Source organism: Eschrichtius robustus, chromosome 3 (assembly GCF_028021215.1).
Source record: "Eschrichtius robustus isolate mEscRob2 chromosome 3, mEscRob2.pri, whole genome shotgun sequence".
In the NCBI taxonomy this organism is placed as follows: Eukaryota; Metazoa; Chordata; class Mammalia; order Artiodactyla; family Eschrichtiidae; genus Eschrichtius; species Eschrichtius robustus.
The window spans coordinates 14974199-14999476 of NC_090826.1; the positions used below are offsets into that span (position 1 = coordinate 14974199).

Genomic DNA, 25278 nt, shown 5'->3' on the forward strand with positions numbered 1-25278 from the left:
TATTTAATGACGTAATTCTGAATGAGAGAAAATCTACCTCAGGGTATATGACCCTCTTTTCTTCTGTCGCGTGTAGAAGCGTGAGGGCCACCTGCAGCCCCGAAGTTGAGAGGTTAGGCTGGGTTCAGGGCAGGAGGCTGGGAGACCCTCCCACCGCCTCTGCCTTTAGACGACTCCAGCTCATGGTTCTAGCCCTTTGGCAGGAAGCCCCCAGGCAGGGTGGAAACAAGTCGTAAGCAGTTGAGGAGACAAATTTGTGGGCTTCACTCCGGGCCTGGGCTACAGCCAGGTCAAGTGCCTGCTTTATTCAGACAGGAAATGCATGAATGGGGCTCAGCCCCAGACTTTACACATTGTGAAGGCAACTGGGAGTGAGGCAGGGATCTAGAAAAATAATGCATGGATCCAGACAATGGAGAAAGACCATGCTAAATCAGCTTAAGGCAAAGACTGGCCAGGGTGAGAGAGTAGAAGAGGTGACAGAAAAGGAAGAAACCTTGGGCAGCTTGAGCTGTGCTGGGGCCTAGCGGAAGTAGCTGGGACATTCATGGGCAACCAGGTGCCAGGCCTGATCAAAGGCCTGCACGATGGCTGGCTCTAGGGGCCCTTCTTCAGTGGCCACCAAGTTCTGTTCCAGCTGCTCCAGGCTGGACATGCCCAGGATGACCGCATCCCCGTGGGCACCCTGCAAGGGGAGACGGCCAGACGTCAACACACTAGTGCACCACAGTGACCCCAGTCACACACGCTCCCCCCACTCCCCCCACAGCCTTGCCCCTGCCAAAACTTGGGACCTGATTTTTAAAATGTATACTCTACATAGTTCTAGAGAGCACTTAAGGTACCTTCAACAACTGTAACTATGTGACCCCAAACCCTGTCTTCTTTCCTCCTGCTGCCACACTGCTCATCCTCATTCAGACCTAAGTTCAGAGCCCAGTTCTGCCACTCAGCAGCTGTGTAAACTAGGTTTAGCTATTTAACCCCCCTGAGACTCAAATCTTCTCAATTTTCAGCGTGGTTATGGGAATGAGAAATTATGCAAAGCATTTAGCTCCCACTTATTGAAAACCTACTATATACATGTCAGAGACTATGCAACTATGTAAGGCTGAAGCTGGAGAAAAGTTTTAGCCAGGAAGACAGGGGACACCAAAGAGAGAGGGAAACCCCACCTCCCCCCAGAGGAGCCAGACCAGTGGGTTTTACAGTCAAATCTGTGATAATTTTCTATCCCTTTCACAGCTGTATGAATCCCAGTTTGCTTATCAGTAAAACTGGAATAATCACACTTCATCAGGCCTAGATAATAATTCAATCCATGTTAGTAAAGCCCTCATTATAGGGCCTGGCACTTGGACAGCTACTCAGAACAACAGAAAGGCTGCCGTGAAAACTGGAACAAAGAGAAATTTCAGAGGGAAAAACTACTTAGGAATCACCTGAAGGTAACGCTGGCTTCCTGAAGAGAGCAGAAGTGGGGCTTCCAGGGACGATGGGTTACCTGGAGCTGGGAGTGGTGGTACATCCACCGGAGGGCGGCCGAGGTCATGCTGGGGGCGCTGGGGCCATACGCAGCCTGCAGGGCCTTCTCCACCAGGGCAATGGCCTTGAAGTGGTGTTCCTTCCAGAAGCTGAGCAGGTGGGGAGGGTAGCACAGGGGTCAGGACCACGGGGTCACACTGGGGGCCACCGCCAAAGAGTCAAACAGGACAGCTGCTCTCACCCCAACCCTGTAGCATGGAGGGGCTGGTATCCCCTCTAGCAATGGGTCTCCTGCTTTATTGAACCACCCAGGATGCTGGCTCCCTCACCAGAGACCTCAATGACATCTTTACCCCTAAGAACGCAAAGCCTGCCCTTACTTTACCTAGGGAAATAGGCAGCAAGTACAGGGGCATGACTCGGCCCCAGGACTGCTGAGCCTCCATCCAGGGCCCTCTCCTTCCCTATTTGCAGGGGATGAGCACTTCTCAGGGAGGAGCTATGACTTGGAAGACCTGGCATAAGGTCCAGGGATCCTCATTCCTCACGGAGGTCCCAAGAAAACAAGAAGAAACCCTATAGAGGGCTTCAGAATTCCTCCAGGAATCAAAAGAGGCAGGTCCAGGCAGCAAGGGATGGCCTGGAGACCCAGGAAAGCAGCCTAGAACTCCTCCATTTCAGATAAAGGGAACCCTCTCCCACTCCACTCATCCTGATGCAACCCATCTCCAGCTCACCGATTCCTGTAGATCTCTGCCCAATTGGTCCCAAAGAAACGGCCCACAGGTTGTTTCCTGTCCTTGTCCTCATACTTGTACTTGCCGGTCAGCAGGCCCCCTGCGGGAAGGCTGTAATCAGATCCCCTGGCACTGCTCCCAGAGGCTGCTCTGGACCGGAAGTGGGGGTGATGGTGGGGGACCCAGGAGGGATGGAGGACCCAGCCCAGCCTCTTGTCAAACCCTTCCCTGCTTCCCAGGTTCGGGGCCGGGCATCCCCCAGGTCAGGAATAGGGAGAAACAGGACCAGAAATGCCCCCCCGGATCTGGGAGGGGAGCCCGTCCCCACAGCAGCCCATATCCCATACCAGCCAAAGGGTTGTAGGCGTAGAACCTCAGTCCAAAGTGCCTGATGCAGGGGAAGAGCTCTGTCTCCACCTGCCGGGTGGTGGCGTTGTACATGCCCTGTGGGCAGAAGGGCCAGCTGGAGAGGGTGCATGGGTCAGGGGACCCCAGTCTTCTTTAAAAACCTTCAGTCAAAACCTGCCCAGGACTTCAGCAATGATTTCCAACATCCCTAGTGGTGGCTGGGCGATGGGGAGATGGTGCTGGGCCCCAGGAAAAGACAGTGGACGGGATATGTCATTCCACACATATCTGTAGGCACCAATTGTGGGCTGGACACTGAGTTCCCAAACACCAGCGGATCTACTAAGGTCTCTGCTTCCAAGAGATGTTAGAGTCGAGTTAAAAACAAAGACAGAGGTCAGGTGATCACATAAAGGGGAGTTCGGTGATCATAGCAGATTCTCCCAAATACTTGCTCAATGTATGAAGATGGGGTTTGGAGATGGGAGGCCCCGCTGGGCTGTTGGGAAAGGCTTCCAAAGGAAGAGGCATCTAAGTGAGACCTGGGCACTCGTTCCCACGAGAAGCGGGGAGGAGTGTTCCAGGCTGACTGCAGAGGGAGAAGCAGGCAGGAAGGGGAGCCTGGGCCGGAGAGAGCAGGTGCCTATTGGCTGGGCTGAGGGTACCCGGGAGCCATCTACAGGCTGTGAGCAGGGGAGGCAGGGGAGTGGCTGCTATGGAGAGGGCACGGGGTTTGGGGGGAGATTGGGGGGGGGGAGTGGGAGGGGCCAAGAGGACCCGGGACCAGCAGGCACCCAGGAGACAGAGGTCTCTGCAGCCCTGGTCTCACCTGGTACACGGTGGGCAGGATCCAGTTGTTGCTCTTGCACAGGGTACAGATCTCGGCCACTTCCCAGGCGGCATAGTTGGAGAGGCCAAGCTCCACAAACTTGCCCTGCGGGGGAGAGGCCAAGATCAGAACCCACTGCAGCCCAGAACACCAGGAAGGAGAGACTGGCTGGGGACCCTGGGAGTGGGGTCTGTCCCCAGCTCTGCTCTGGGACAGCCCTGGAGCCTCCACTCTCCTGGGCAACGACAGGCCAAGGAGAGGAGCTGGGGGGCTGCCCTCACCTCCTGGTGCAGCTGGTGGCAGGCACGCAGCGTCTCTTCCACAGGGGTGCCGTGGTCCGGTGCGTGTAGATAGAAGAGGTCAACCTGGGGACACTGCAGCCGCTTCAGTGACGTCTCCAGCTGGGACCGGAGGCTGTCAGGCTTCAGTGACTTCCCTTCCCAGGGATTGGCCTTGGTAGCGATTTTCACTTTGTGGGAAGAATGTAATGGTTAAGAAACTTATTGCAACCACTTACTAGCCATGTGACCCTGACTAAATTACTTAAGTTCTCTGAGTTTCAGTTCTCTAATCTATAAAGTGGGGATGGTAACAATGGAACTGTCTTCACAGGGAGAGCATGAGGATTGAATAATGTCTCATGTGCGAGCTCCCAATGCTCACTGCTGCTATATTATTAGTCACCAAACTGCTAGCTGTTCCAAGCCCTGTAGTAGAGGCCAAGTGCACAGAGATGAACTAAACACACTCAATTTCTGCCCTCAAGGAGGTCACAAGCTAGAAGGTGATGTTACAATATGTAAGTGCAGTAGAGCCCAGAGGAGAGGTATGTGGCCAACCTGGGAATTCCAGGGAGAGCTTCCTGACCCCGCAAGTTGAGTCTCCAAAAAAGCATCCTGGGACTTCCCTGGTGGTCCAGTGGTTAAGACTCTGCACTTCCACTGCAGGGGGCATGGGTTCAATCCCTGTTCGGGGAACTAAGATCCCGCATGCTTCACAGTGCGGCCAAAAAAAAAAAAAAAAAAGAAGAGTTCCAGCCAACAAGGAAGGGTGGGAAGCACATTCCGAAGGGTGGGAACTTGGACAAAGTCACAAAGGCAAGAAAGCACAGTACGTGAAGGCCATACGTGCAACTCTGAGTTATAAACTCCAGGCAGGGAGCAGTGGTACATGAGACAGAGAAGGGGGTCCAGACCTAATCCCAGTGGGTTTTCTCAAATACCATCATTCAAAGGTTTTATGAGTGAACTGGTCAGCTGTGTTCGCTCTGGCTGCCGTATAGAGAGAGAAGTCGAGGGGGCAGGCCTGAAGACAGGGGGACAAGTAAAGAGGCTGCTGCAGGAATTCAGGAAAGAGATGCAGCTGCTGAACATAACCACTGGCAGATCCATTTGAGAGAGAGGTAGAAGGCAAAATGGGCAGAAGGCAGTGACAGTTTCCCCCCTCTCCTTCCAGACTCCTGGAAGCGTGCACATCCGCATATCCACCGTAGAGACACACTCTGCCTGAGAACAAGAGAGTGTTCTGCCCTGCAAGCAGCTTGGAAGTGCTATAAAGAATGCTGGCTCTCTGGGGGATTCCCTGGTGGCGCAGTGGTTAAGAATCTGCCTGCCAATCAAAGGGACACAGGTTCGAGCCCTGGCCGGGGAAGATCCCACATGCCGCAGAGTAACTAAGCCCGTGCGCCACAACTACTGAGCCTGAGCTCTAGAGCCCACGAGCCACAACTACTGAAGCCTGTGCGCCTAGAGCCCGCGCTCCGGAACAAGAGAAGCCACCACAATGAGAAGCCCGCGTACCGCAACAAAGAGTACCCCCCACTCGCTGCAAACAGAGAAAGCCCGCGCACAGCAATGACGACCCAACACAGCCAAAAATAAATAAATAAATAAATTTATATATATATTAAAAAAAAAGAACGCTGGCTCTCTGGATTCTGCACTTTCCATACTTGGCAAATGCAACTCAGTAATCCAGAGGGGAGGGAGTCATCAGACCACTTGGATGTTGGAGAGACCAAGTCCCTCAGCTTCTCGTCCAGATTTTTTCCATTCCCCACATTTCTCAAAACCCCTGCATTCTTGGTGTGAACTTTGCCTCAGGTCTGACCTGAGGACTTTGACTCTGTGAGTGCCTGGCCTCAAAGAAGGAAGCAAGGAAGGACTGGAGGAGGGAGAAACCAATTCAGAAATAAAATCTTCATTAGTCACGAGAGGCACCCAGGTGAACTAGAGAGTGTGGGTCTGAGATGCACATCCCCAAGTCTGTTCCTCCAGATCCACCAAGCTATGAATCTAAGGAGGACCCAGAGGGGGACGCCCCCAACACAAGGGCTGGGAAGAAAGAGCCTCAGGATGGAAAAGAGGAGGCAGAGTGCAGTAGTAATAGTATCAGCTGACTTCACTGGGTCCCACCATGTGCCAGGCACCCTCCTAGGCACTTCCAATGGCATCAGGCTGATGAGGGACCGTCCCTCCACACACACATCCTCCACTCAAGCACACCTGCCTCCTGGCCATCCACACAGCAGTCTTGGCACAGCTATGCCCCCAGCCTCTCATAACATTTTGCCTCATGCTCTGCCCAGCAAACTACTATTGTTCCTTGAAGGCCCAGCCTCAGTGTACTCTGAGCCTTCCCTAGGGCCTCTGCCTGGCCCCATCATGCCTTCCCTAAAAGTGCTTCCTCTTCTAGGCTCCTCTGCAATCATTTGCTTCAATCTTCCCCACTAGACTCTGAGCTCCCTGCGGGTGGGTTAGAGACACTTTCCCTCCTATAGCTCCATAAGAAGCTGGCATAGGGCTACAGGAGTGGACAGAAATGCCTTACCCTCTCTCTCACGCCTCTCCACTCTTTACCCCACCACCCCTGCTCCCCCAGCCCGGTCTATGGCAATGCTACAGCTCTCCGTGAGAGAGCCAGGGGTACTGCCAACTGAATAGAGCAAAGTCTAGGGACTGATGAAAGACCTGGATGAGAAAAGGGCTCTCGGGGAGCGCATGGGCATTGAGGACAATGGGGAGACGGGCATAGGCAGAGCGCCTGGGGACCGGTTATGGGCACCTGGCAGGGTTGGAGGGGGGTATGGCATAGCTCTGGAGACCAGTGCCGCAGAGAGGTGCACTAAGAAAGCAACTGGGGTAGGAAGCCAAGAACTAGATCAGGCTCGGGGGTTACCGAGTTGCAATCCCCAGACGAAGAAGCGGAGGGGAAGGTGGTCAGGATAAAGCGCTGTTCAGCCGTCGGGGCTGGATGTGCAAGGGACTTGAGGAGCGGGGGGTTCACAGAGCTGCGGGATGGCCAGGGGAGGTGCGCGCCCCGGGGGCGGGACGAAGCTGTCGGCCCTGACCGCAGCGTGCGCGTGGCTGGGGTCGGGTCAGCGTCCTGCGGGACGGGTCTGCACTGCACGGTGCAGGGAGAGGACAGGCGGTCGGTGCGCGGGCGCCAGTAGTTACCTTTGCAGTCGCCGCCGCCTAGCCCGAGCCCCAGGCCGCCCAGGATGCTCTCGGACTGGCCGTCGCTGTACATGAAGGCCGTGTCCAGCTCAGTGTGGCCGCGCTCCAGGAAGGCGCGCACTGCCGCGGCGCTGGCGGGCGCGTCCATGCGGCGCCCCATCTCCATGGTGCCCAGCACGGTGGCGGGCCGGATCGGGGAGCCTGAGGTGGCACGCGGGCCCCGGGACATGGCGGCTGCGGTGGCGGCGGTGCGAGCCTCGGGCGGCCCGTGGGTACGAGCGCAGCGGACGGCGGCGCGGGCCACGGCGCGAGACAAGGTGCTCAGCATGAGGTCGGCGCATGCGCGCTGGGGCACCTCGGGCCCCGCCTCCCTGCCGAGGGGGAGAAGCGCTGCGCCCCCTCACGCAAGATACGCTCGCTCGCCAGCCACGACTCCCGGAACCTTCCGCCAAGTGCGCGGCGCAAGAGGCGGAGCCGCGCAGCTCCGGGGCGGGGCGGGGCGGGGCGGGGCGGGGCGGGGCGGGGTGGGGTTTCTGGTCAGCTGATGAAGGCAGGAGCTGGAGAAGGCAGGAGCTGGAGAGCCCAGAAGCCGGGCGGTGGGGAGGCTCTAAACTTGGTAAGCCGAATTTGAGGCTGGGGCTGCTGTTCGGGACTCTGGGCCTTCCCTGCTACATCTTTCCAACACCCTCCTCCAGCCCCTGGATGGTCCTGGGGCTACTGCCCCCACCTCGGGGCGCGAGATCCTGGAGCGAGGCTCTGGGCTGGGATTGGGAGGCCCTCGGCGGGGGCCCAGGTCCCCCTCCTCAAGGGCGACCAGCATGACCCCTCGGGCCTCTCTGACCTAGGACCTGGGGTCTGGGTTCCTTTTTCACCTCTTGTTCCCGGCCGACGGGCCCCTGCGTTTCTGACGACTTTGTTTTCCCCAGGGCGGGCCAGGGGAGGGGGCTTCGCGGCGAATGAGCGCTGACCCCAGCGGCTGCCCTGTTATTATCCCCGCCAAACAGGCGGCCCGTGCTCGGCTGAGTCACTAGGAGGGAGTTGTGACCGAGGACCTGGAGGGCTGGAGTGGGTGGTAGCCCTAAGGCGGGATGCTCCTCCCCTCAGGTGCTCCCCAATTCTGCAGGGAGCCCAGATTGTCCCCTCCCACTCCATGCCTAGGACAGGTTTCCAAGTGTGTACATGGGGAGTCTGTGTTTGGAAGTACGAGGACTGACCAGTCTTGTCTTTTCAAGGCTTTCTGAAGCCTGCTGTTTGCCAGGAGCCCTGTGGGGGGAGGGGAGAGAGCTATAGCCAGAACAGAATAATAGCCATCCCCGGTTATTCTCCTGAGGGTTTAACCTGTGCCAGGCGCCATTCTAATCCCTCAGCCTGGATTATCTCATTTAACTCTGCAATTAGCCTAGCAGGTGGATTCTTGCATTATTCCCCCGTTTTACAGGTTGGAACTCTGAGACTCAGTCACTTGACCAAGAATTCATTACTAGTAGGCATCAGGCAGGTCAGTTCCAGAGTGCTTTCTCCTCAACCCTAGGCCATCCAAGCTCACAATTAGGTCTCCCATTCTCCCTTCCTTTCTTTGTTTCTCTCTCTTTCTCCCTTCTTTTCTTTCCTTTCTCTCTCGCTCTCCCCTCCCTCCCTGTCTGTCTGTCTGTCTCTTGCTGTTTTTTGAACCTTTACTGTGCAGCTGGTGTGTCTGGAGCCTAAGAATAAGTTTACAACTAGGGTGAAGGGAGAGGAGTGGGCTTAAAGGGCAGTAGTGGCTGAGGAGTGCGATGGGCATTCTTCGGGTTTGTGGAGGAGGGTAAGGGAAGAGGTGACAGGTGTTTTCCCGCCAGCTCCTGTGAGGCCCCTCTAAATTGAGATGGCAATTTAGAACTGGGTCTTAGTTTCTCTTTACTATGCCCTCCAGGATGAAAAGGCCAAGCCTAGGGGAAGATACGGCATGGACAGAAGTCAGGAGACCTGGGAATGACCGTCTGACCGTCTGAAGGCCTAGAGGGAGGGACAGGAGATGGGGGGGGGGAGGGCAGTTCTTGGAGTACCCTGGGGTCAGTCTCAAGGCATTTGGACTTATCTGGTAGATAAAGGTGGCCACTTGAGCAGCTTCAGTGGGGAGCATCTCTGTGACTCAGCTTGGGATCTGGAAGAGTTACATGGCTGTGGCAGCGGATGCCATTTCCAGGGCTGCCTTTCTTTTCTTTTTTTTTTTTTAATATTTATTTATTTATGTTATGTATTTGGCTGCACCAGGTCTTCGTTGCGGCATGCGGGATCTTTATTTGCGGCATGTGGGCTCTAAGTTGCGGCATGCAGGATCTAGTTCCCTGACCAGGGATTGAACCCGGGCCCCCTGCATTGGGAGTGCGGAGTCTTAGCCACTGGACCACCAGGGAAGTCCCTCCGCCTTTCTTAAAGTGTGGTCACGTGCACAGAATACATGTGGTCAGAATCCGTGGGGGGAGCTTCTTAAACCCAAGGTCCCTGATCCCCTGCTCTGACACACTGATCCTGAATTTCAAACATGTGCCCTGCATGATAACAAGGCACCCCTGAATCAACTATATACTTCAATTAAAAAAAACAAAAACAATAAGGCACCCCTGTTGTGGTCTTTGTCACACCTACAGACCTGGTCAACCTTTGTTGCAACCCTGGCCATCCATTTGCTCAGTGCTGTTGGACTAGGAGGTGGGCCTGGTCTCAGAAGCCAGGCCTGGGCCCAGGCTGGCTTCCTACTTGGGTCAGAACCCATGGGTGACAGGCTCTGTGCACAGTGGCCCTCAGAGGAAAGTGTCTTCTGTTCAGGGCTCAGGTGTGTCTCAAAGTATCCTGAGCCCCGAGCTGCACATGGACAGGAGACCACCCACCCAGGGCCCTGGGCCCTATGAGCCAAGGTACATCCCCCAAGACATCCCTCCCTCCTTCACTGGGCATGTGTCCACTTTCTTTCTTCCCTAACCTGGTGAAAAGAGGGAGTGAGAGTGACCTCAGGGTGCTTGAGATACTGGTCTCTCATTCTCAGTCACTACCATTGTGTCAGGCCCTGGGCTAAGAGCTTTATGTGCATTTTATCTATGCAACCCTGAGGAGTGAGCGTCATTCTCGTTTTATACACAGGCTCAGACTGTTACTTGCACAAGGCCACTCAACCTTATCTGTAGAATGAGGACAGTTCCCCTCACAGAGAAGTTAATGCAGATGGCGGTACCCTACCATGCTGACCTGCTGTGGTGTGTTGAGGCTCTACCAGAGGAGGCTTGGGGAGGTGGTCCAGCGGAGGGGTGGCTGGGGAACAAAAGGACTTGATTTGAAATGCCTGAGGCACCGCAAAAACCCAGCTCCTACCTGGACTGCGTGTTAACCTGGGGTGGCCTTGCAGCTGCTGGTGGCAGGACAGCAGATAAATGGCTCCAACATCAGCTGTGCTGAAGGTCAAGGGGGGTGGTCACCAAGGTACAGGAAGAGACCTTCAGCCCCCCTTTGCAGGGCCCCAGAGGGACTGCAGTGAACCAAGCAGGCAGTGACCTGGGGTGCCCTTGCCCCCAGCTCTGGGGCTCGCTGTTGAGTCACGTTAGAGCTGAGAGCCTAGAGCTTCCTAAGAAAAGCAGCTGACTCGCTTCCTTTCCCTGCCTGACGCTCCCAGATCGCTGCGGCCTCAGCAGTTCCAAGGGTCCAGCCAGGGTGTCTCAGCCCATTCGGGCCAATGTAACAAAATACCATTTGTCTGGGTGGCTTAGAAACAAACATTGATTTCTCACAGTTCTGGAGGCTGGGAAGTCCAAGATCAGGGTGCTAGCAGATTCAATGTCTGGTGAGGGTCCACTTCCTAGTTCATAGATGGCTGTCTTCTCGATATGTCCTCACCTGGCAAAAGGGGCGAAGGAGCTCTCTGGGGTCTTTTTTATAAGGGCACTAATCCCATTCATGAGGGCTCTGCCTTCATGACCTAAATACTCCCCAAAGGCCCCACCTCAAAAATACCATCACATTGGGGGTTAGATTTCAACAGGACAGGAGGGACATAAACATTTGGTCTATGGCATTGTCCGTGGGGCATTGCTTTATGAGGATCCTGGGTCTTTTGACACAAGCAGAAACTGAAGGTGGCTGGAGAGAGCCTCATCCCAGGTGAGGAAAGCCCCTCCGAGTGCAGTGAGAAAAGGGGAAGCCTGCCTTCTGGCTGCATGAGACCCTGGGCGGCCCTGCCAGACCACAGGAAGGTGCCGCCGTTCCCAGGGACAGAAGCATGGTGGCTATGAGCGCTTCCTGCTTGGGTGGCCCTGGCAAGTCACCTCCCCGGGTCCACGCGGACATATCAGTAGCCCCCACTTCATAGAGTTGATGTGCAGCAAAATGCAGAAAGGCCTACGTAAGGTGCTTTGCACAGGGCTGGTAAAGTGCTCAGCGATCAGGGACTGTGATGATTCTGCCCAGCAGAGGTGCTCCAGCAGCCCCACTTCCTCTCTCTCCTCTGAGATTGTCACACAGGCAGTGACTGCTCTAGGACACCAGGGGGGGACTTCCCTGCCTGCCCCTGCAGCCAGCCAGCTCCTGACTTTGTCGGCAGTGAGAATGGGGAGGTGGCTCCGGACTCTGCCAGCAGGCGTCCTACACACACGAGCTGCTGGGAGAATGCGGCTTGAGCACGCCAAGCTTGAATCCCAGCCACATGTGCAACTCACCTGCTCCTTCTTCGCCACTTGCCTCATCTGACCAATGTACTGGGGACAGCCATACTTTTTTTTTTTTTTGGCTGAGTAAGGTGGCTTGTGAGATCTTAGTTCCCTGACCAGGGATTGAACCCAGGCCCCGGCAGTGAAAGTGCTGAGTCCTAACCACTGGACCACCAGGGGATTCCCAGGATAGCTGTACTTTAAATGAGAGGATGTACTTAGTGGGCCTGGTCTCAGCAGACCCTCGCAGCGTGATTTGCAAGAAGAAAAGATTGGAAACAATCGAAATGTTCAAGAGTTAGGACAAAGGTGGCATTGTTTGAGGGCTCAGTTCTCTACACTAGATTTATGAACTCATTGAACCCTCACAGCTGTGTGGGGGAGGCGCTGTTATCGCCCCATCTTGCAGATGAGGAGACTGAGGCACAGCAAGGCTGAGTCACTTGCCCAAAGTCGAGGCGTTAACAGGCAGAGTGGGGATTCAAATGCACCTGTCTCTGACCACACATCCAGTGCCCTCCCTGCATATGTGGTTACTGTGATCTCTGTACTGATCGTGTTCTCTGGTTCAGGGGCTCAGTCCATGCTGGGTGATAAGGCTGGAATGGGCTTAGAGTGGCGGGACCATGACTAGGACCCGGACCTCCCAAGGCTGAAGGCCCCTCTCTTGTTCCCTGTAGAGCCGTCGCCTGCCTCAGCACACCGGCTCCCTCCCTCCCTCCGAAGCCATGGTCTGGAGGAAGCTGGGCTCCAGCAACTTCTCCAGCTGCCCCAATGGCTCCAGCCAGTGGATATGGGACGTGTTTGGCGAGTGTGCCCAGGATGGCTGGGACAAGGCCAGCGTGGGCCTGGGCTTGATCTCCATTTTCTGCTTTGCTGCATCCACCCTCCCGTGAGTAGCATCAGGGTGGTGGGACCAGGGCTGGGTTGCACGGGTGGGGCAAGTGCTCCTGGGGCTGCACCGAAGAGGGGCTCCCTGGCTGGCCTTGGGCCTCTCCAGACTCAAGGCCAAGTGTGCTCCCTCTCCCACCCCCACTCACTGACTTCCAGCCCACCCTGGAGGGCCCTACAGCGAACCTCACTCTAGGCCCCGCCTTATGCTGGACCATGCTGACACACAGGTAATAATAATAACACCTGTTCAGTGAGTGCCCACTGTGTACCTAGCTCATTTCTAAGCACTTGACATGTCTTTACCCTATTTAATCCTCATAACCACTCTGTGAAATAGATACAATCTGTATCCCTACTTTACGAGGAAATAGAAACCCAGAGAGGTTAACTAACTTGCTGTGAATTGCACAGCTAGCCAGAGAGGAGGCGGAGGAGTGGGAGGGCTGGGGTGCATCGAACTTGGCCTTTGTTTTGTGACAGTCTGGTGGAGGACAAGCAGTGATTACAAAACAGCATGGCCACTGCTGTGATTAGGGAACGCGGACACACTGTGACCTGGGCAAGTCCCTTCACTGCTCTGTGCCTCAGTTTTCTCATCTGTAAAATGGGAATGTTTTCCCTACCTCACAGGGTTGCTATGAGGATGGCCTTTACACACCATATGCTCAGTCCCATGGCTGGGCAGAGGAGGGGCCAAAGAGGAGAGATGAGGTCAAAGAGGTCATCCAGGGCCATGTAATGTAAGGGCATTCTCCACTGTTAGGAAATGTTATGCTGTTTCTCCTGAGGGAGAAAGATAACAGTTTAATTGAGAGATAATTCATATACCATTGAGTTAGCCCATTTAAATGTACAAGTCCAAGGTTTTAGTATATGCACAGAGTTGTGTAAGCATTGCCGCAATCAGTTTTAGAACATTTTTGTCACCATAAAAAGAGACCCAGAAAGAAATGAGTCATTCCTCATTTCCCTCTAAATCTCCCGGCCCCAACCACCAATCTACTTTCTGTCTGTAGATTTGCCTATTTTGGACATTTCATATCAATGGATCATACAGTATGTGGCCTTCTGTGACTGGCTGCTTTCACTTAGCATAACATCTTCAAGGTTCATCCACGTCATACGTAGCTAGTGTCAATACTTCATTCTTTTTTACGTCCTAATAGTAGTTCGTTGTATGTGTATACATTTTGTTTAATCAGTCGTTCATTGATGGACATTTGGGTGGTTTCTACCTTTTGGCCAGTGTGATTAAGGCTGCTATGTATGTTTATGTACAGGTTTTAGTGGGGACGTGTGTTTACTTCTCCTGGGTATACACCTAAGGGGTGGAATTGCCAGGTCACATGGTAACTCTGTGTTTAATCTTTTGAGGAACTGCCAGACTGTTTTCCAAAGCAGTTGCACCATTTTATATTCCCACCAGCAGCATATGAAGGTTCCAATTTCTCTAAATCCCCATCAACACTTGTCATTTTCTGTCTTTTTTATTATACCATCCTGGTGGGTGTGAAGTGGTATCTCATGGTTCTGATTTGTATTTCCTTGTTGGCTGGTGATATTAAGTAGCTTTCCACGTGCTTCTTGGCCAAATTATATTCTCTTTGGGAAAAGGTCTATTTAGGTTCTTTGCCCATTTTTCAGTTGGATTATTTGTCTTTTTGTTGTTGCATTATAAGAGTTCTTTATATATTCTAGATATATTTTGCAAATCTTTTCTCCCATTCAGTGGGTTGTCTTTTCACTTTCTCAGTGGTGTCGCTTGAAGCACAAAAATTCAAAAATTTGTTGATGTCCAATTTTTTTTTTTGGCCGCTCCGTGCAGCATGTGGGATCTTAGTTCCCCGAGCAGGGATCGAACCCGAGCCCCCTGCATGGGAGCTCGGAGTCTTAACCACTGGACCGCCAGGGAAGTCCCTTGATGATGTCCAATTTATGTGTTTTTTTCTTTTGTTACTTGTGCTTTTGATATCATGTCTAGAAACGATAGCTTAATCCAGGTAACAAAGATTCACCCTTATCTTCTAAGAGTTTTATAAGATTTATCCAAGTCTGACACCAATTCTGATGTGTTTTTTTGCCACACCGTCAAGTAATCAACTCAATTCTTACACTATCTACACCTGAGACAGCCTCAGATCCCACAGGTTAGGGGCCCAGTCCTACAAGTCCCACAAGAGTGCTCCCTCCTCCCCACTTCTGAGACCAATCACAAGTCCAGGTTGTCACTTGTGCTTCTGACCTCCAGCTGTAGATTGGAGATTCCCCCCACCCCTCCTCAGGTTTGATTAGTTTGCTAGAGCAGCTCACAGAACTCAGAGAAATGATTTTTATGGAGGCTTTATTACACAGTCATTGGCCATTAGCAATTGGGCTCAATCTCGAGCCTCTCTCCTCCCCTGAGGTGGGTGAGGGGGGCAGGATAGGGGCCCATGAGACCGAATGTCCCAACCTTCTAATCTTACTGTTGGTTCCCCTGGCAATGAGTCCTTATCCTCAGGTGACCTAAGGGCTTTCCAAAAGTCACCTCATTAATGTTACAAAAGACACCTTTTTTTCTCTCTTTCTCTCTCTCACCCCTTAGGACATTCTTAGCAGAGCTCTGTGCAGGGAACAGGGAAGAAGACCAAATATATATATTTCTTATTATAAATCACAGTATCACAAATTAGCTCTTACATATAGAGCTTTGATTCAGCTTGAGTTGTATTTTGTATAGGGTGTGAGGTAGGGATCCAACCTCGTTCTTTTGCATGCGGTACCCGGTTGTCCCAGTACCATGTGTTAAAAAGACTACCATTGGGAATTCCCTGGCAGTCCTATGGTTAGGACTCTGTGCTGTCACTGCTGAGGGCCCAGGTTCAATCCCTGGTCGGGGAACTAAGATCCCACAAGCCGTGCAGCGGCCAAAAAAAAAAAAAAAGACTACCCTTACCTCATCAAGTTGTCCCAACATGCTGTCTAGGGCTTGACATTTTTACTGACTCACCTTGTCCCAGCTGCCATACTAGATGTGGCAGAAGTAAGAAACACCGACCCCATCCTTGCCTTTGTAGACCTTCTATTAGGGAAGGAGAACTGGAGGGACGGGGGAGAGACTGGAGGCAGGGAGGCTGTGTAAGGCATCCAGCCAGCAATGATGTCTGGGGGATTGGATAGGTGGCCCTTAGTAGGCAAAGCAGACAGGTCTGGGTGATGGGTGGAGGCCAAGGGAGAGAAACTCCCTATCTCGGGGTGAGAGCTTCCCCAGAAGCATGAGGAGCTGGTGGAGCTGGCTGAGGCTTCCCCTTTCCACCAGGGCATAATGCCAGCCCTGCCTGGGCCTGGCTGATTAACCAGGGAGGGGGTGTCAGAGGTCTGGGAGAAGCCCCAGGTGATGGCAGGGAGGGCAGCCCCCTTCCTGCTTCTCCTTAGGACTCGGCCTTTCCTGAGTGTGACAAAATCACTTCCCCTGAAATTTATGAAGGCTCTTCAAGTCACAGTATCCTAGAAGGGGGTTTACGCAGGGCCACGGGGTAAACCTTAAGGGCCTTCTCCGGGCCAGGCCCGTGCTGGGCACTGTCCCTTCCCTCAGGAAGCTTGAGTCCAGGAGGAACTGACCGATGCTGGCAGAGCTCCCTTCTAGGAAGGCCCTGAGGAGGAACTGATATTTCCTGAAAGATACAGAGGAGGGACTGGGTGAGCCGGCTGCTGATGCAGAGTTTGGAGGAAGAGGAGGCAGTCCTGGTGAAGAGGCGGTGGGGGTCAGAGGGACAGGGGACCTGGGGGCCTTGTCGGGATGTGCTCAGGAGGGTGGGGGTCCTTACTGAACAGCAGTGGGAGGCTTTGAAGGATTTTGGCAAGAGAGGGGTTTTAGAGAGATCCTTGAGCGGGAGGATGGAAACAAGGAACACAGGCTTGGGTGGGAGACCTAAAGAGCTGGGGGCGGGGCTCAGCAGGAGATGGAGGTGGAAGGATGACCGTGAAGAACCAGGGCCAGGCCTAGCTTTCCTGGCTTCTGTCTTGGGTGGTAGGTGGGGTGAGGTGCTATTTAGTTACCTTTTACTAATTTAAATACATGCAAATGATTAAAGCGAAATGTAAGCAGCAGATGGCCATTGTGGAATGACTCAGAGCAGGACTGGAGCCTCAGGGTCTGGGTGTGAATCCTGGTTCCCTGACTTTTCCATCCCCAAAGAGGCCCATCAAGACTTGACCCCATGGCTTTGTAATCAGAGCTCGGGGAGCCACAGCCCCAGGCTTCTCTGTTGCCCTTTGAAGATAACAGGCCCATGTTATCTTCCATCTCCCCTGGAGATAGGGCAGCACCCAGGCCTCGGGCCGTAGGGCAACCACCATCCTTCCTTCCAAACACCCCCCCACCCCCCCCACCCCCCACCCCCGCTCCTCCATAGAAGAGAGAACCCAGGGTCCCTGTGAAGTGGTTCTCAGGGTCTGACACAAAACATCAGGACCCTGTAAAGTCCCCAGGTCCCCACCAAGAGACCGCTGTGGAGGAGAATCTATCATGCAATGGCTCTCTCTGGAAAGATGCATGTCCCATAGAGCTCCTGGCTTGGAAGGGATCCCCTGGTAAGAATCCCCAAAGGGCAAAGAAAGGCCCATGAGGATCCCGCCGGCGGGAAGGATCAGCTCCCAGGCGACCCCCTGTGCAGACGCTGCCCCGGCCCCCCTATTCCGCGTTGGCTGTTCCCATGTTTACCCTCCATGCAGTATCACAGCTGTCAGCCCCTGAGCACACATCTCCCTCCTCCGCCACAGCCAGTACATCAAGGCCTGCAAGACGGGCAACATGGACCAGGCCCTGTCCCTGTGGTTCCTCCTGGGCTGGATCGGCGGAGACTCCTGCAATCTCATTGGCTCCTTCCTTGCTGACCAGCTGCCCCTGCAGGTAGGCCAGTCCCCGGGCTGGGTGGGCTGCCAGGGACAGTCTGCAGAGGCTTCCATCTTGTGAGGGCCCCATGCTATAGAGAGAGCCCTCTGCCTGCTGCACAGTGTGACAATGGGCTGTGGGCCTCAGTTCCGCCATCTACAAGATGAGCACATCGAACCACAGGATGGCTGGGGTCTTTGACCTCTGAGGTGCCAAGATCCTGACTGAGCTTTCAGGGCATGGGGCCCTGGAAGAGGAAGGTTTTCCCTTGGGAGGCCCAGGTGCCATCATTCTTCTGTGGCTGGGTGGAGCTGGGACTCAAAATCAGGAATCTATTGTCTTCCCAAGGGGGGCTGTAAATTGCCCCTGTATCAGGCCAAATGGTAGTCTCCACTTAACCTCTGAGTCCCATTTTGTCCTGCCTGGTCATGCTAGCCACCGTTTCCTCCCTCTGCCCAGACGGGCACCTGCCAGGCCCTTGCCTACCTGCTGTCTAGCTCTGCCAGGTAGGAACTGTGATCCCCTCCTTTCCAGATGAGCAAACAGAAGCTCCAGGAGGTGAAGCAACTTGCTCAGGGTCACCCAGCTGGGATGGGGCCGAGCTGCCCGGGTGCTGGGGTGTGGTCCCCGAGCCGGAGACTGCAGCCAGCGCCCTGGGGCCCCTCTTCTCTTGCAGACCTACACAGCCGTGTATTACGTCTTAGCCGACGTGCTGATGCTGTCGCTGTACTTTCATTACAAGTTTAAGAAACGCCCCTTTCTGTGTGAGTACGGGGATCCCTCTGTGTCAGGTGCCTGAGGGCAGCCAGGAGGCCTGGAAGCTTGGGAGGAGGAAGGTTTCCCATTGCTGGTGATAAACCAAACCTCAAAAAGGCTTCCTCGGGCCTTATCTGAAAGCTGGGGCCCTGATCCCCTGATGAGCCGAGATAGAGGGCAGTGAGCACATCCGGGCAGGACCACAGGGAGTCCCCTTCACTTAAGTTCTCTCATTCAGCAAACATGGCTTCAGCTGCTCCTCGGTGCCAGGCCCTGGGCTTGGAGCTGAGGAAACAAGGACACGGCACACAGGATTCAGAAGGGGCAGATCCAGGGCTGTACAAGAAATGACCCAGGCACCTGGGGGTGGGGCTGTCTCAGCATTTCCACACTCCATAATCCCCTTCCTGCCCCCACTGCCCTCATCGGTTTACCTTTACAACCTTAGGAGAAGGGTACTCTCATTATACCCATTCTACAGATGAGGAGTGAAAGCTCAGAGAGGTTAGGTCACTTGCCCAAGGTCACACAGCCACTGAGGGACAAGGCCAGGACTCAAAGCCCAGTCTCTCTGCCGCCACTCAGATCCCTAATCTCAGCTTCCCTCCTGCCTCATGTCCAGGGTCTGCCCCCATCAATTCTGTGCTGTTGTTCATCTTGGGGGTGGCGTGTACCGCCCCACTGCTGAGCAGCGCTGGCTCGGTGGCTGCCCCCAGGGAGGTCTTCCGGGGGCGGACGCTCTTGTCTGTGGAGCCGGGCAATAAGGTGAGGTGTGGGCACGTGAGGGTAGAGCGGGGGTGGGGGTCTGGCTCACCCCGAGGGCCCGCCCCTGCGTGACCACGAGGTCAGGGGAATTGCCCTCCAGGAGGGAGCTGGGGCTCTCAAGCTGCACCCCGGCCCCTACTGAGCACTGAGCACCCTACTCTGCCCTCTCAGCCCTTCACGCAGCAGGAAATCATTGGCTTCATAATCGGCTCCGTGTCCAGCATGCTGTACCTGCTCTCCCGGCTGCCTCAGATCCGCACCAATGTGAGCCGTGGGCAGGGGCACTGGGGCCAAGGGAAGAGGAGCCGGCTGGCAGCTCGGGCCCCTGGGTTAAGGAGTAGCAGCAGGTCTGGTCCACACTCACTGTTGGCTTGGGTGACTTAATCCACTTCTCCAAGCCTCAGTTTCTGCCTCTGGAAATGGGCATGAGATGCCTGCCATCCAGGGGTACATGTGACCTGCATGTGTCCCAGGGAGGTAGGAGGTCAGGTGAGAGCGAGGGGCTGAGAGCAGAGGAGAAGGTGGGGAGCCAGAGATGGGGAAGCCTTGCTGGGCAGTGAGTCAGCGTAGGGCTGGGGAGCAGGCACCTTGGGGCGAGCAGGGTGGTGCAGTCCTAGTCTCCTGCGACCTGGGCAGGGGGGCCCGGGAGATGATGTTGGGACGGGGAGAGGAGTCAGGCCCTGGAAGGGGCTGGTCTGGGCACCAGGCCCACGTCGGACACTGGTCACACCGTGTGCAGTCTGCTCGGAGCATGCGCAGTGTGACAGGGCAGACGGACACATGGACAGTTACAGCCCAGAGAGACAAGAGGCCCGTTTGAGGTCTCTGACCCTACACCCCTCGCCTCCAGTTCCTGCGGAAGTCGACCCAGGGGATCTCCTACTCGCTGTTCGCCTTGGTGATGCTGGGGAACACGCTGTATGGGCTGAGCGTGCTGCTCAAGAACCCCGAGGTAGGCCAGAGCGAGGGCAGCTATGTGCTGCACCACCTGCCCTGGCTCGTGGGCAGCCTGGGCGTCCTGCTGCTCGACACCATCGTATCCTTCAGGGGGTGGGGGTGGGGGGGTGGGGGGGCCACAGCAGCCTCCACCTGCACGTGGCTTCAGCATCCATCCATCCATCCATCCATCCATCATCCATCCATCCATCCGTCCATCTATCCGTCCATCCTTCATCCATCCTTCCATCCATCCATCCATCCATCCATTCTTCTATCCATCCATCCATCCATCCATCCATCCATCCTTCCATCCTTCCTTCCATCCATCCATTCTTCTATCCATCCATCCGTCCATCCTTCTATCCATCCATCCTTCATCCATCCATCCATCCATCCATCCATTCTTCTATCCATCCATCCATCCATCCTTCCATCCTTCCTTCCATCCATCCATCATCCGTCCATCCATCCATTCATCTATCCATCCATCCGTCCATCCTTCATCCATTCTTCCATCCATCCATCCATCCATCCATTCTTCTATCCATCCATCCATCCATCCATCCTTCATCCATTCTTCCATCCATCCATCCATCCATCCATTCTTCTATCCATCCATCCATCCATCCTTCCATCCATCCATCCTTCCATCCTTCCATCCATCCATCATCCATCCGTCCATCCTTCTATCCATCCATCCTTCCATCCATCTATCCATCCATCCATTCTTCTGTCCATCCATCCTTCCATCCATCCATCCACCCATCTTTCTATCCATCCATCCATTCTTCTGTCCATCCATCCATCCGTCCTTCTACCCATCCTTCCATCCATCCATCCATCCTTCCACCCATCCATCCATCCATCCATCCATCCTTCCATCCTTCCTTCCATCCATCCATCCATCCATCCTTCCATCCATCCGTCCATCCTTCTATCCATCCATCCTTCATCCATCCATCCATCCATCCATCCATCCATTCTTCTATCCATCCATCCATCCTTCCATCCTTCCTTCCATCCATCCATCATCCATCCATCCGTCCATCCTTCTATCCATCCATCCTTCATCCATCCATCCATCCATCCATCCATTCTTCTATCCATCCATCCATCCATCCTTCCATCCATCCATCCTTCCATCCTTCCTTCCATCCATCCATCATCCATCCATCCATCCATTCATCTATCCATCCATCCGTCCATCCTTCATCCATTCTTCCATCCATCCATTCTTCTATCCATCCATCCATCCATCCTTCCATCCATCCATCCTTCCATCCTTCCATCCATCCATCATCCATCCATCCATCCATCCGTCCATCCTTCTATCCATCCATCCTTCCATCCATCTATCCATCCATCCATTCTTCTATCCATCCATCCTTCCATCCATCCATCCGCCCATCTTTCTATCCATCCATCCATTCTTCTATCCATCCATCCATCCGTCCTTCTACCCATTCTTCCATCCATCCATCCATCCTTCCACCCATCCATCCATCCTTCCATCCATCCTTCTATCCATCCTTCCCTCCAGTCCATCCATCCATCCGTCTGTCCATCCATCCATCCATCCATCCATCCATCCACCCATCCACTCTTCTGTCCATCCTTCCATCCATCCATCCATCCAAGAGTCAAACCTCCCATGTGCTGTGCACCCCTCTAGGTACCGGATCTATTTGTGAGCAAGAACAGAATGGTCCTTCCTTCAAGAAGCTCACAGTTCAGTGGGGAGGCAGACAAGATACACATAATCATAAATAATTACTTCATTGTGGTGCCACCAAGTAGCACAGAGAAAAACTGCAAGAGTGTGTGACCACGGGGCTGTCTGTCCTGGTTTAGAGGCTCAGCAGAGGCCTCCACTAGTGCCATTGTAACTGCGCCCTGAAGGAGAAGTTAGGCACAGGCAAGGGAGGGGTGTTCCTGGCACAGCTTTTGGAAAGGGTCTGGGGAACAGGGCATAAATCAGCCCATCCAGGCAGGAGGAAGGAAAGCTGCAATGTGGAGACACACACACGTGAATTAGAGATGGAAAAACTTGAGTTCAAATCCTGGCTCCCCGGTGTCCTGTGTGACACAGAGCAAACCGTTAGCCTCTCTGTGCTTCCATGTATTCATCTTGCTGTCTCACCAAGGTCATCGGGCAATTACATAAGCTAAGGTCTCTGGAAACACCCAGCACCGGATCCAGCATACAGTGAGTGCTCAGTAAATGTTTGCTGGATGGCTGAGCAGGGCATTATTTCCATCTCCTTTGGGAGGAGGTAAACGGGGCCCTTGTTTCGACGTTTGCAGAGTTCCTGGTGGGTGCAATGAGAGATGAAGAAAGTTAAGCTCTAGTGCCCCCAAATGGCCCCTGCCACTTGCTGAAACCCCCAGGATGCTGTAGGGTGAGAGGAGGGCAAGATCCTGGGGCTGGGGTCAGGGGAGGCTGCCTGGAGAGGAAGACCCAAGCGCTGGACTTGGCAGATAAATGGGGTTTGGCCGGTTGAAGGGTGGGAAGGCAGCAAGAGTAGAGGCCAGGAGGCCATGGCTGACCCTGCCCACCTGGCCGAGTTGCAGGGAGGGAAGAGGGCAGCAGTTCTGGATGGGGCCACAGGCCACCCTGGGGCAGGTCCAACCCAGGCTCTGCTCCGTTTGGCCTTGACGTTGACTCCTTCGGATCTCCATACAGTTCCTGATATACAGGGATGCCGCCACCTCATCAGAGCGCCAGCCACTCCTCCCCAGCTGAGCAGGGCCCAGGCCAAGCCCAGGATGACAGGGACCTGCAGATGCTGCACTCAGGGAGGGAGAAGTATGGGCAGTGACGGTGCTGCTGACCCTGGGCTGGGCCGTGGAGGAAGCTGGGGGTGCCTAGAACTCCTGGCCCGACCGCCTACCCCCAACACCTCCGAAACCTCATGAGCTGACCCTTCCGGAAGCCCTGACTGACGGACTCTTCCAGGAGCAGGTCAGCCCCCAGGGCCAGCCCACCCCGCCTTGGGATTCACCCCCAGGGTCTGAGGCAACTGCCCCTGGAGCCTGAAGGGAGGGGCTGCAGCCGAGACCTCGCAGCTCAGAAGACAGTGCGGGCGCCCCTCGGCTCACCTACCTCATTCTGCCTGCTTCCCCCACCCAACCGCCTGGGGAGGAACCCAGCTCAGCCTGGTGCACCCTGGACTATACAGTCGACTGCAGATGGCCTAGTAAACGGTACTCCCAGTGAGGCCTGTTCTGGTGCTCTTTCCCCGAGGGGCCGGGCTCTGGGCTGCTCTGGGGAACAGTGATGGATGGGGATCCGGATCCCACCTACAGGTCCCAGGTGGGGGCCTAAGGGGTCAGGATGTGGGAGAGCCAAGCCAGAGGGGACTGTGTCTGCTGGCCCGCCCCTGCCCAGCCTCTTGGGCCTCCGGTTTCTTCAACCTGCTTCTCTGTGACAGGCTCCACACCTGGTGGTGGGGACACAGCAGTGAGAAAGACACTCCTCCAACAGGTTCCCTGCTCCGCGGTGCTCAGCAAGAAGCGGAATAGTTAAGGTTCAGACTTTGGTTCTGCATCTCAACTTCTCTGTGCCACAGTTACCTCATCTGTGCAATGGGATGACAGTATTACCACTTCATACGTCCTTCTAGGGATTAAATAAAATGGTGTGATTATGGATGTTAGCCCTGAAGTCTGGCATGCAGTAGGAGCTCATTGAAGGTTAGCTTTTATCATTTTTAGTTGGAGAAGAAGGACAACCAGATATCCCTGGAAATCAGGGAGGCCTTCCTGGAAGAGGTGACATGGCAGAAGGACAGGCAGGAGATAAACGGGGAAAGTGCCAGTGTTGCAGGCGGGAAGGGTGGAGAGGAGGGCAGGGCTTAGCCTCGAGCTCTAGTTCCTGTGCCCCAACCTTAGTTTGCCTCCCAGACCCCAACCTGAGTCCACTTTCTTCTTGACCACAACCCCATGGGTGCCTGAGGACGGAGGGGCCAGCTCCCCTCCCTGCTGGCCTGCTGTCTCACCTCCCTCCCCCCCCCCCCCACACACACACAGCCGGTCCCAGGAGGCCCCCCAGGTCCCAGGAGCCATCGGGGTGGGTGGTGCCAGGTGCGGCTAAGGCTGGTAGGGAGGAGCTGGGCCTCAGTGTGAGCCTCTCTTTTAGAATCTTCCTCTTCCAGCGTCGGAGAAAGGAAGGAGCCAGGCCACAGGGCTGCAGCCTCGGCCGCGAGGAGACGCATGGCCCGGTTTGGTGCCACAAGTATTTACCAAGCGCAGCTCTCCTCTCCACCCTGGCCCACGCTGTGCGGGGCGTCTGGGATGGGGGTGACCCAGCTCTGGTCCCTGCCCTCAAGGAGGGGAGACGGTTGCCGGGCCCTAGAGGGAAGGACTGTAACCGGAAGGTACAAAGTGCCGTGGGGATGAGGCGGCTCAACCAGGGAAGGCTTCGTGGAGGAGTGGCCCTGGAGCGGAATCTTGAGAGAGAGGGAAGGGTGTGTGCAAAGGCCTGGAGACGGGAGTCAGGGCTGCTGCCAAGGTGGGGCTGGAGTGAGGACAGGATGGTGGGGGCAGGGCCAGCCGCCAGCGCTCGTGGCAGGTGACCTGGTTTGGTTGGGGGAAGCGGAGGAGGGAATGGTCTGGGGGGGCCAGGGAGGGGGGCGCCTCTGAGGTTCAGTTGGGCAGTGGGGCGAGTGGGGTGCGGCGCCTCAGCCCTGTCCTGGGCGGGCCAGCAGAACCCTGGGTGTCACCTGGCCTGCAGCTGATGTTTACTGAGCGCTTGCTGTGTGCGGGGCTGGGCTGTGCCCTCGCTCGGTCCCCACAGCCCCCTCTGAGGTAGGTGGGGCAGGTGCAGTCATCACGGCCATTTTACAGATGGGAAAACAGGCTCTGAGGAACTAAGCAGCTTCCCCCAAGGTCCCCCAGCTAGGAGTGACAGCTGTTCTATCCACATTAGGTCCCTCAGCTGCGGGGGGCCATCCCACACCCGGCCCTCAGAGTCCCCTCCCTGCCTCCGCCCTTGGCTGGGGGTCCAGGGCTTCAGGCCGGGTGCCGTCCAGCCTCACCCTTGTCCTCGGGGGCGGCGCGACCCTGCTGTGCTCAGGGCCCCTCCCCACTGTCCTGAGCGGTGCCTCCCACCCCCAGGGCCCACGCCCGCCCCAGCTGGCTCAGTGCCCTTTGCAGCCAGGATCTGGCTCTACCCAGGGCCGTGACCTGGCTGAGTGCCCTCCCGGCCTGAGGACCTGGGGGCTCAGCTTGGCAGTGTGAACCCAGGTGTGGGCCTGGGCTCGAGCTGGGTGGGGAGGAAAGAACGAGATATCACAGCCCCTGCCCTGGTGGGGGTGATGGGGTGATGGCTCTTGCTTGCAGGCACCACCCAGTCTGCCGAGAGCTGTGGTTCCCTCCTCCTCAGGAAAGCCCCAGTCCGATGGGGGAGACCACGGGCATGTCCTGTCTGATGGAGGACGTCGTGGCAGTGGGCAAACGGGACAGGCCTGCAAGCCTGTCGTGCCGGGTGAAGGCTCATCAGCGTGTCCACCAGTACTGGGACCCT

At 55.4% G+C, this 25278-nt stretch overlaps 2 protein-coding genes across 6 annotated transcripts; one reads left to right on the forward strand and one right to left on the reverse strand.

Annotated features, from left to right (window-relative positions):
* Positions 1–253: 253 nt before the first annotated feature.
* On the reverse strand, positions 254–7215 carry LOC137761914 (aflatoxin B1 aldehyde reductase member 2). Its single transcript, XM_068539043.1, has 7 exons — positions 6855–7215; positions 3681–3868; positions 3400–3504; positions 2570–2666; positions 2223–2322; positions 1505–1634; positions 254–685 (listed from the first exon to the last, which is right to left on the reverse strand). The coding sequence occupies exons 1-7, from the start codon at positions 7180–7182 to the stop codon at positions 524–526; spliced, it is 1110 nt and encodes a 369-aa protein (XP_068395144.1). The 5' UTR covers positions 7183–7215; the 3' UTR covers positions 254–523.
* Positions 7216–7387: 172 nt separating this feature from the next.
* On the forward strand, positions 7388–23410 carry SLC66A1 (solute carrier family 66 member 1). 5 transcript variants are annotated; one of them, XR_011073465.1, is made up of 9 exons: positions 7388–7470; positions 12208–12419; positions 17183–17312; positions 17971–18058; positions 18673–18815; positions 18987–19079; positions 19666–19851; positions 22438–22958; positions 23239–23410. XR_011073465.1 is itself a non-coding variant. In XM_068539045.1 (8 exons), the coding sequence occupies exons 1-8, from the start codon at positions 7399–7401 to the stop codon at positions 22495–22497; spliced, it is 984 nt and encodes a 327-aa protein (XP_068395146.1). In that variant the 5' UTR covers positions 7388–7398; the 3' UTR covers positions 22498–23410. The 5 variants fall into 5 exon arrangements, 3 of the variants coding, with proteins under 3 accessions (XP_068395146.1, XP_068395147.1, XP_068395145.1); XR_011073464.1 differs by lacking the exon at positions 23239–23410 and adding an exon at positions 21427–21960 and having other exon boundaries at positions 19666–19767; positions 22438–22472; XM_068539045.1 differs by having other exon boundaries at positions 22438–23410.
* Positions 23411–25278: the final 1868 nt, after the last annotated feature.